The 11,749-nt window shown below is 43.6% G+C and overlaps 1 protein-coding gene across 1 annotated transcript; it reads right to left on the reverse strand.

The window, feature by feature from the left end:
* Positions 1–4,367: 4,367 nt before the first annotated feature.
* On the reverse strand, positions 4,368–5,255 carry LOC110901527. Its single transcript, XM_022148350.1, has one exon. The coding sequence runs from the start codon at positions 5,253–5,255 to the stop codon at positions 4,368–4,370; it is 888 nt and encodes a 295-aa protein (XP_022004042.1).
* Positions 5,256–11,749: the final 6,494 nt, after the last annotated feature.

Below are 11,749 nucleotides of genomic sequence, written 5' to 3' on the forward strand. Positions count from 1 at the left end.
ATCAGGTAGTGTACAAGTATCAACTATTGTAAGGATTGTACGTCTTTAAAAGTGTGCGACGAGAATCAACAACTAGTGCACAGATTATTATCTGTGCTTTTAAATCACACAAACATTTCCTGTTTACTATCTTTCATATTATTCATCCTAAATCACAATCAATCATTATGGCACATATTAAGGCATTTAAAAACTCTATTCTACTTAACATCATCTACTCATTAAATAATCATAAATCATTAAAATACCCACATGCAAGATCAAGCATATAATCATTCGTCCATTTTAAACAAAAATCTACCTATCATAATTTCAGGACCATTCCAGTGAGCATCTATTCTTTGTCAAAACTCATACAAGAATCCTTATTTACAAAATCATTTAGCACAATTTACATCAAGGAAGTAACCCGGTTGGCACCCTATTGGGCCGTTAAATTCAGCCAATGGCCCTCATTGGGCCACCCATCCCACCAATCGGAATTTATGGCCGCCCAACTCACATGCCTTCCTGCCACTTACTAACTTTTGTCCTTGAACTCTACACCCCCATGTTGCTAGCCGCCAAGTATGAGTTGGTTCCTTGCACTATTTGGCCGATCCCCACAACCAATGATTCTCTTTGGCCGACCAATACTACCAATCAAATAAAATCACACTCAATTCAAGGGAAACCATGCTTGGCCGGCCACTTGCTTTAACTCACATGTATTGTTTGTAGAATTAAGATGTTATTATTATTTGTGTAGGGTGCCACCAATTAGGCCAATGGCAGCCGACAATTAGGCCAATGGCACACCATATTTCAACAACAATTTACCACAACTATATCACATAGTAACTGACAAAAACACATGCAATCATCACTATCCTATCAATCTATCATTCAAAACATCCATCATGGTCGACATCTCCTCAAAAGGTTATTGGACCACTTTAATTTAGGTGGGTTTGACTAATTATTAGATTGAAATACGAATCACATGCACACCGTAGATTAGGTACCAACTATGAACTCATGCACTTTATTCATTCATCATAATTTCACATAACTGACACACCACCTAATGAGATCGCATCATGTTTTTTTTTTATAAGCATACACATACACTTTTGTCGATCACAGTCACACATAAAACAAGATCACCATTACGAAATAACATATATGATAATTACTAACCAATGAGCTCGATCTAATTGGATGATGCCTCGAAAAGGGGAGGGTGTCCACTGCCGTCGCACATCAAGTGAGGGAAATAATTTCTAGGGTTTACAATGTGGCAAGGAGTTGTGGAATATGCCTACATGTTCACGTATACATAGAAAAGAGGGTGTTGGGCCGAACCCTTGTATGGGCTGCCTCTTGTCTCGAGTTCAATCATAGTGGGCCGTGTGGGTAAAGACATAGTGTACGGCTCAAGAGATGTTGTGCGACTGGCTAGTGTTGCGCGACCAAGAATTATTTAATATTCTTACTAATAATACAATCACACAAAATACGTAACGTACAATTTATAACTATTCATTAAAACTAATATATCACATAGTCGCACAAAATTCGCATACGCTACATTAAACACAAGGATAGGTTCTGAGATACGAGTTGTCACAGTAAACAACACCAATATTCATTAAGAGAGCCAAAAGCTTGAGGTGGTTACTATACAAAGGCTATTTATAGTGTTCCTGACTTGCCAGCAAATTTATAAATTTGCTGGAATCTTAACTACACTAGGTCAGGAATCCTAATTCTATAGAATTACAAAATAAGCCCTTATACTATCAAAATAGCTCCAAACCACTATAAAACTAATCCAGCACAAGTATGAACAATCTTAAAAGTTCCAACAATATCCCCCCTAGATCGTTGCGTACTTGTCTTTTCATTCTTCAGTTGTTTCCGCTGGATTCTCTGTATCTGACTTTTCCGGATCTTTGGGATTGTCTTCGTTTGATATCGTTTCGGGTGGTGCTTGGGTTTCGATTGGTGCAGTCTGAGTTTCTTGAGTAGTTACAGCTTCACTAATTGGTTGATCCTCCATAGTGGCCTCATATGTGGATGAGGCCGGAGGTGATGATGTTGTGGTGGGTTCAGTTGTTGAAGCAGGGGTCTTTTCTTTCTTACGTTCATGTTTCTTTTTCTTCCTTGCTTCCTTTTTCTTTTCTTCTGTTTCTTTTCTTTTCTCAATCTTGTCTACCAGATCCAACATTTCCCTCATTAACTTCCAGGCTCTCTCTACCGCTCTCTGAAATAGCATAGCCTCCTCAAGATTTGCATTTCCAGCTCCCACGTTTATGCGGCTTGCATTCAACACCGCCAGATCGGAGAGCCCAAACATAAACACGTCCATAGGATCCAAGATTCGAATATCCACATTTTCGTTGGATCTTATCACAGCTTCGCCAGTCTTGCTATCATAGAACGATTTCTTGAAATCTTTGAGAGCAACAACAATTTCTTCAGGAAGCATGATCCTCGTGACAATTTTAGCAGGGTTGATCACCCACGTTGTCACACCCCAACCGATGGCGGAATCATCGGGGCATGGCACTGAGCGAAACAGATTGTTCAGAAGTTTCCATAACAACTATCTATATAATCCAGTTAAAGATACGTCCCATAACGTATCCCGAATAAACAAATACATTATTACAGATAACATCCAAACAAGTAGTTCTGTTCTGACAACTCAGATTTAAATTAATACAAAACATAAATATTGTTCAATGCTTCTAAGACCTAGCCTGACAAGATCTACAGACAACTATGCCCTAGTTGCTTGTTCCTGACAGACAACTATTTGTTGGGGGCCTCTAAAGCTTTATTCTAGCTTCACTTCCCTAGCAAGCAAATATCTTAAACACCTGTCACATACGTTAAAATAAAGTCAATACATAAAATGTAAAGGTGAGCATACAAGTTTAATAATAGTATATAGAGTTCGGATAATTTACGCATAACCAGCACGTACACAGAGGGAAATGATGCATGTTAATTATCGACATGGATCTATCGATACCAACGACTGCGGGTTGACTGTCCGAGACAGTTCGCAATACATGATTACCACCGTAATCCATGCAAGTAATTGTCCTTAACAACCCCCGTGTGAACGGGTGCTGAGTCTAAACTATAGTACTACGTTGCTAAGGCAGGTAGACAGCATTCCACGTGTAAACATAACAACAAGCATTCATTTAGTCACGTAATACATGCAATCGGTTAGCGTTCAAATAGTTTGAATAGTGTGTTCGATTGTGATATTGATAAGTAACGTATGTAACACCCAAAAGTGCTAAAGCAAAAAGGGTTCGAGTATACTCACAGTGATTGATTATGGATTGAAGGGAGCGCTGAGAGTAGGGTTAGCCTGAATAGTTCGATAGCAAAATGATGAGTAACGCGAAAATGTAAACAAGTGTGAATGGATCGAATAGCCTGGTCGATCGAATAGCAGGTTCGATCGAACGGGCTGTTCGATCGGCTTGAAAGTCCGTTTGAACAGTCCTGTTCGATCGGCCGGTAGGCTCGATCGGCTGGGCCATTTGAGTGGATTGTTTCTTCCTCTGATGTGTTTGTGTATGATGGTTTGAACTTTTGAAGTTTTCGTTGTAGTGTTTGAGAACACTGAAGTGTTCTTACCTTTCAGGTCGATCGATCGAACGGTCTGTTCGATCGGCCGGCTTAACCGATCGGCTAGGAACTTCAGAAGTAGTTCTCCGCAGGATGTCACTCGATCGAACAGTCTGTTCGATCGGCTGGCACTCCATACTACGAACGAGTTGCAAAATCGATTAAGTGCTGAAGCATAGTATCTCATGATCTGAAGAGTAATGTTTACCAATCGATTAGCATATTCGATGGTACATCACCTCGTCAATAGCATACTTCATGAAGTTTTGGAAAGTGAAAAGTGTGGAACCATGTGCTAGCTGATCAGCTGGCCCGGCCGATCGGCTGGTATGTCCGATCGGCTGGGCTGTTCCTTCGACAGCCTAGCCGTTCGGCCAGCAATTCTGACCTGGTCGGCCTTTCATCTAACACTTGGCTGTTTGATTATTTGTCATGATTTTAAGGTATTTTGACAGCGAGTTAAACCGTAGAACGTGGGTTCTTACTTGCTTCACCGGTTCGGACAGGAATCACCCAAGTCCGGCCGGTGAACTGTTTTTTTTTTTGGGTAAAGGGTTACCCCGGTGATTCTATATATTCACAATCAACAAAGCACAAGTAGTGTAGAGAACCTACACTAGTTCAAACATGGGACATGCCCCATGAAAGTAAAACAAGATGAAAAACACATAAACACCACCAAACTGGAAAACAACTAGACTAAACTCTAGCACAAAGCAATCAAAACGACTCAATCAGCCACCATCTTCATGAAGTTTAGCTCCAATGATTCCCCATTCGCCAAGAAGCCTTCGAACATTTTCACAATTCTTTAGCTTCGCTCCCATCAATTTATATCGGACCTGTTGGAAAATAAGATCAATAATAGCTTCTGGTGGTCTCAACTCATTCTTGAATAACCTCGCATTACGTTCTTGCCAAATGAGATACGCAGTGGCGGCTACCAATAATTTCGCAACATAGCTTCCAGCTGATTTCGACATGGACCGAGTTACAAGCCAATTAACAATGTCATCCCACTTAGAAGCAACCGACTCCATACCCGCTTTATGTCTGACTTTGTGCCAAACCTGATCCGAGAATTTACACTCGAAGAACAGGTGGTTATGTGAATCATGATTTGCGTAACAAAGCAAACAGCACATCATGTTCATGTTTTTTCTCCGCGAGATATCCCAGCTTAAAATCTTATCTTGAGTGAGTAACTTACGTCTCATAATAAGCCACATTAAGAACGCATGGCGAGGGATGCATTGACTGAACCAAACAATACGGCACCACTCTACCTCCACCTCTCGATGTCTAAAGGAATCCCAAGCCCGAGCCGTTGAAAACTCATGAAGGTGATCCCCTTGACGCCACAAAAACTTGTCTTCCTTAGCCGGCTGAATAGATCGAGTATCAATCTGATTAAGAGCCGGGAGACGATGTCTCCATTCAATCGGCCAACCCCACGAAGAATTTAACCATAAATCAGCCACCTTGGCATCCAAACTGAAACCCGCATTTGCAATTTGTCTCGGAGTAAAAAATTGAAACAACGGACCTATATTGCTCCACGAGTCGAACCAAGCTGAAGCCGATAAACCATTCCCGATCTCGGCCCAAACAAAACTCCTCATTTCCGGCCGAAGCTGAATAATTTTCCTCCACGACCAGCAACAAGAAGAAGGGGTATTACAAGCCCAGAAACTTTTACCTCGTAACCTGAACGCTAGTTTGATGTTTAACCCGAAATCGGTGAACCTCGTAGATAGAATCCGAATCTTGAACCTCTTGACTGTTAGAATGATTAGTTAGTTGGTTCGAGCTCCGTTTCTATCGATTTTAAGGTTTTGAGTGTAAAAGAGTTAAAAGAAAGTTGGAAATCCTTCCATGAAAATGTTAAGATTCTTACAAATCCCAGTTTGTTTATGTGGAAATCGGTTAGATCTAAGCTATTCACGGTTGAATGAGGCCAAAGTTTGATGTTCTTCAAGGACACCATAATGACATCACCCAAGAACACTTAGATCTTGATGATTTCACGGTTAGAAATCAAGTTTTGAAAGATAAAAAGGTGTAGAATCGTGTAATGACAAAAAACCTACAAGAATTAGAGTGAAAACTTACCGGAGTTGAGAGAAATCTGAGAAAAGGTGAAGAACAAGGGCTGGTTCGGTCAGAGCTTTCCAAAAGTAGAAAGAGTGACAATGACAGGGCTATTTATAGGCTCCAAAAGAGGAAAGTGGTAGCCGATCGGCCAAGATCTCCGATCGAATGGTCTGCTCGATTGAACAGCATGTTCGATCGGCTGGCCTATTCGATCAGGGTGTTCCCTGTTCGATCAGCAACCCTTTTCGAGTGTTTCGCGACGGTTTTCGATATTTCGATTTCGATGGACGATGATACGAATTCGATAGAGTTCCTAGTCAAATTACTTTCATTCCCAACTACTATATCTAACATACAATCATCTATAAGTCACGTTTCGATGTCGGTTCCGATTGAGTTTGATTGCTTTTCGAGTTTCGATTCGAGTTCAGATTGATTCGATTGAATGCCACACAAAACATAAAGTAAACACACACAAGTAACACATAAGGCACACACACACGTAAGTATTACCACACCAGTTTCGCATAGTTCGAGTCTCGAGTTCGATTGATGAGTCGATTAACTTGATTATTGATTGATCAACTTTATCGCATTGTTACTTCCTACTATTCAGAGTCATAAATCGGTCGCATTGATTAAACATTCGATCATTTTATTTAGACAACACTTACTCCACATGATACAAAAAGTAAAAAGAAACATTAACAGTCAAAGAAGTCAAAGTTGACTTGGACTTTGACTTTGACTTTGACATTCGAAAACACGGGGTGTTACAGCCTCCCCTTGTTTAGGGAATTTCGTCCCGAAATTAGGCTCGAAGCTGCACATAACCGTGAGTCGTTTACCAATTTTGCATTTCAGATCTTTACTCAAACAGTTGCGGGTACCTGGCCTTCATGTCGCCTTCGAGTTCCCAAGTGAACTCCGCGCCTCGCTTGCCTTCCCATCGGACCATCACGATAGGGATGCGTGAGCGCCTGAGTTGCTTGGTTTGGCGATCCATGATTTCGACAGGCTTTTCCACGAAGTTTAAGGTTTTGTTGACCTGAAGATCGTCGAGCGGTACGATTAGATCATGATAAGCAAGGCATTTTCGGAGGTTATACACATGGAAAGTCGGGTGGACGTTACTGAGTTCCTCCGGTAGTTCGAGTCTGTAGGCAACTTTTCCGATCCTTTCCAGAATCTTAAAAGGTCCAACATATCGAGGCGCTAGTTTCCCTTTCTTGCCGAATCTGACTACACCCTTCCAAGGAGATACCTTTAGGAGTACGTAGTCGCCAACGTCAAATTCAAGGGGCTTGCGTCTTCTATCGGCGTAACTTTTCTGTCTACTTCGAGCTTTCTCCAAGTTGTCTCGAATTTGGTGGATTTTGTCAGTCGTTTCTTGTAGAATCTCGGGACCGGTTAGTTGCGAGTGACCGATCTCGTGCCACACAATAGGCGTTCGACATCTCCTTCCATACAAAGCCTCGAATGGTGCCATTTGGATGCTGGCATGATAGCTATTATTGTACGAGAATTCGACTAATGGCAGATGTTTGTTCCAACTACCACCAAAATCTATGACACACGCCCGGAGCATATCTTCAAGAGTACGGATCGTTCTTTCAGTCTGTCCGTCGGTTTGTGGATGGAATGCATTACTCAGATTAAGCGACGTACCAAGAACCGCTTGAAAAGTTTCCCACAATCGAGAAGTAAACCGAGCATCACGGTCAGAGATGATGTCGCGAGGCGTACCATGATTACAAATGATCTCGTCGGTGTAGATCTGGGCTAGTCGTTCCACCTTATAGTCTTCTCGTATCGGCAAAAAGTGGGCTGATTTTGTTAGACGATCAACTATAACCCAAATACTGTCGTGACCTGATGGCGTGGGCGGGAGTTTCGTTATGAAATCCATAGCTATACACTCCCACTTCCATATAGGTATCGGCGGTTGTTCGAGTAAGCCAGAAGGTCTTTGATGTTCAGCCTTGACTCTTGCGCAAGTTAAGCAACTTCCAACGTAAAGAGCGATATCACGTTTCATACCTGGCCACCAGTACTTGTAACGAAGATCCTGGTACATTTTATCGGCACCGGGATGAATGGAATATCGGGAGTTATGGGCTTCATTCATGATAATCTTTCGCAAATCGGTCCGTTTAGGGATCCAAATTTGGTCCAGATAGTAGAAAATCCCATCTGATTTGCTTACTAACTGAGCTCCATCGTGATAGATCCTCTCTTTCTTCAATGTACGCTCGTTAAAGCAAGCATGTTAAGCTTCGTGAATAAGGGCTTCGAGGTTATGCTGGGCTTGAACGTTTCGGATACTGAGCACATAACTCTTTCTGCTGAGCGCGTCGGCAACCACATTCGCCTTGCCTGGGTGATAACGAATCTCACAGTCGTAATCGTTGAGGAGTTCTACCCATCGGCGTTGACGCATATTAAGTTCCCTCTAATTGAAGATATGTTGTAAACTCCTGTGATCATGGTAGATTGTACACTTAGTGCCATACAGGTAGTGTCGCCAAATCTTTAATGCAAAGATAACTGCGCCTAGTTCGAGGTCATGGGTTGTATAGTTCTTCTCGTGGATCTTGAGCTGCCGAGATGCGTAAGCTATAACCTTGTCTCGCTGCATGAGAACACAACCAAGACCAAGGTTGGAAGCATCACAGTAGACAATGAAATCGTTGCTTCCGTCGGGCAGCGTAAGAATCGGAGCGTTGCACAGCATGTGCTTGAGGGTTTGAAAGGCAGACGCTTGTGCGGTTCCCCACACGAAAGGCTTGTCTTTATGAGTAAGAGCGGTAAGCGGCACAGCGATCTTGGAAAATCCTTCAATAAATCGTCGATAATAGCCCGCTAGTCCAAGAAAAGAACGAACTTCAGACGGGTTCTTAGGCGTAATCCAACTTTTGACGGCTTCAATCTTCGCGGGATCGACGTGTATTCCCTGACTATTCACGATGTGACCCAGAAACTAAACCTCCTCTAACCAGAATTCACACTTGGAGAACTTGGCATAGAGTTGGTTCCCCTGAAGTAACTCGAGAACCAAACGTAGATGTTGCGCGTGTTCGGTCTTCGATTTGGAATAGATTAAGACATCGTCAATGAACACGATGACGAAACGGTCCAAGAAGGGCTTACACATGCGATTTATCAGATCCATGAAGACCGCGGGTGCGTTAGTTAGACCAAAAGGCTAACAACAAATTCGTAATGGCCATATCGGGTTCGAAAAGCGGTTTTGGGGATGTCTTCCTTTTGAATCCGCAATTGATGATAGCCTGAACGTAGATCGATCTTCGAGAAACACTTGGCACCTTGTAGTTGATCAAATAGGTCTTCGATTCGAGGCAAAGGGTATCGGTTCTTGATGGTTAGCTTATTCAACTCCCGATAATCGATGTACATCTGGAACGATCCGTCCTTCTTTTTGACGAAGAGGACTGGCGCGCCCCCAGGAGAGGTGCTCGGGTGAATAAAGCCTTTTACAAGTAATTCCTGGAGTTGGTTTGAGAGTTCCCGCATTCTGGATGGAGCGAGTCGATAAGGAGCTTTGGCGACGGGGTTAGCTCCAGGAATGAGGTCAATACGAAAGTCGATATCACGACTTGGCGGTAGTCCAGGGAGATCATCAGGGAACACCTGAGGAAACTCACGGACCGCTGGGACGTCTTTGACTTCGGCTTTCTTTTTCTTTTCCTTCTCCGCTACTACAATGTTGGCCAAGAAGGCTCGGTATTCCTTGCGGAGATACTTGCTGGCTTGAACACATGACATGAGCTTGAGACCTTTCGACGCTGTTTCACCGTATACACATAGAAGATCACCATTTGCGAGCGAGAATCGAATCATCTTTTCAAAGCACACAACTTCAGCATGGTTTTCGCGAAGAAAGTCCATACCTACTATGACGTCAAAACTTCCGAGTTGCATCGGAATAAGGTCGATTGGAAAGATGTGATTGTTGAGCTCCAGAGTACAATCACGTAGAACAGAGTTAACGGTGACAGTTCTTCCAGTAGCGACTTCGACTTCGAATGACGAGAACAGATAAGAGCGCTTACGACTAAGGAGCTTCTCGAATTCAAACGACACAAAGCAGTTATCGGCTCCAGTATCAAACAAACATGATGCATAAATACCATTCACAAGGAACGTACCATTACCCACATTGTTATCCGCCTGAGCCTGACGGGCATTGATGTTGAAGGTTCGAGCATGGGCTGCTTGCTGCTGTTGCTGAGGCTGTTGTTGTTGATGCTGGGGCTGCTGGGGCTCTTGCTTAAGCACCCTGTTTGGGCACCTGTTTGCAAAGTGGTTAGGATCGCCACATGCAAAGCATACTCGAGCATTGACCGCAGGTGCTTGAGCTGCTTGTTGGCCTTGAGGGGCGGGGAGCAGAGCTTGGTTGACAGTAGCTTGCACTGGGGCTTGACGGGGACCAAAGCGACAGTTCGCAGTGAAATGACCGTAAAGGTTGCAGTGAACGCAAAAACGACAGGCTAGACCCACTGGATGATGATACGAGCATGTTGGGCAGAGCGGGTGAGGGCCTGTGTATGCACGCTTCGCTGGCGGTGCGTTAATCACTGGAGCTGAGCGGTGGTGCTGTTGCTGCTGAGCTGGCACAACTTGTAGAGGAGCAGCAGTTGTTGCGGCAGCACAACTCTTGTTGCTGGAGCTGTTGTTGTTGTTGTTCTTCTTCCTTCTTCTTGATGACTTGGAGGGTTGAGCAGATGAGTCGGTGGGTGCTGCGGTGGTGGCTTGGTGCAGAGACTTGGTATGCTTATCCCAAAAGCCAGACTTCACTCGCTTGTCATTGATCTCAGTGGCGAGTAGGTAACTTTCTTCAATGGTTGCTGGCTTGGCGGCGTGAACAAAGTCGGCTACACAATCGGGCAGAGCTCGAATGTACTTCTTGATGGTTTGATCTGGGGTCTTGACCTGATCGGGACATATGATGCTAAGCTGCTTGAAATGAGCAGTGAGAGCAGCGTTGTCTCCATCCTTCTGCTTGATGGTCCAAAACTCGTCCTCCAGCTTTTGGCGTTCATGAGGAGGGCAGAATTCATCGATCATAATTGCCTTCAACTCTTCCCATGTTAGCTCGGAAGCTGCATCATTTCTGCGCTTGTTTCGTTCGGCCGTTCACCAGTCTAGAGCACGAGACTGGAAGACGCCTGTTGCGTTGAGAGTGCGGAGATTTTCAGGACATCCGCTTTGTCGCAGAGTGACTTCGACTGAGTCGAACCAGTGAAACATGGCGGTAGGGCCATCTTCTCCGGTGAACTCTTTGGGTCCGCATGCTTTGAACTGCTTGAAGCTGAAAGCAGCCTTGCTAGCATCTTTGGGTGCGTCTGTTCGCGATTCTTCAGACGACTTGCTGGCGTTTTCATAAACGTTGCTCACAGCTTTTGCCACGCTTTTGGTGATGATAGCGGCAAGACGCTTATCTCTCTTCTCTTGACGAGTCAGATGGTGTCGGGATCCAGACGACGACATGGTCTGCAATAGACATCGTCACAGGACTCAACATAACGAAGTCGAATCTCACCTCACACGTCTAGACTACTAAAGCTTAGGAACACGTCAAAACACATATCACATAAACAGATAAGCACATAAGCACATAACCACAGGTCCACGTAATCACAGAAGCACATAGGCACGTAGAGCACAGAGTCACATAAACACAGAAGCACACATAGGCATTTAATCACAGAGGCAGTTAAGCACGCAGTTCTCCTATAAGCACACAGAGTATTCTGACTACCTCAAGATCCTATCATTCAAAGCTCGCGTGTTGCTCGTATATAGTGATCGCGTGTCGTACTTCGAATAGCATCGTATAGTCTTATAGCGTGTCGAATAGTATAGTATAGTATAGCCCAACTTAGTTGTATAGTGTAGCATAGCATAGTATCGTCTAGATTGTAACTGAATATCGAATTGAGATAGAATAGCAATGCGAGTCGTGTGTGTTGATCTAAACAGCATCAAAATCGATTAATAT

Source organism: Helianthus annuus, chromosome 4 (genome assembly GCF_002127325.2).
Source record: "Helianthus annuus cultivar XRQ/B chromosome 4, HanXRQr2.0-SUNRISE, whole genome shotgun sequence".
NCBI classification, from domain to species: Eukaryota; Viridiplantae; Streptophyta; class Magnoliopsida; order Asterales; family Asteraceae; genus Helianthus; species Helianthus annuus.

Bases quoted from the DNA above. Each gene is read 5' to 3' on its own strand.
- LOC110901527 (XM_022148350.1), bottom strand. From the start codon at position 5,255: ATGAGGAGTTTTGTTTGGGCCGAGATCGGGAATGGTTTATCGGCTTCA.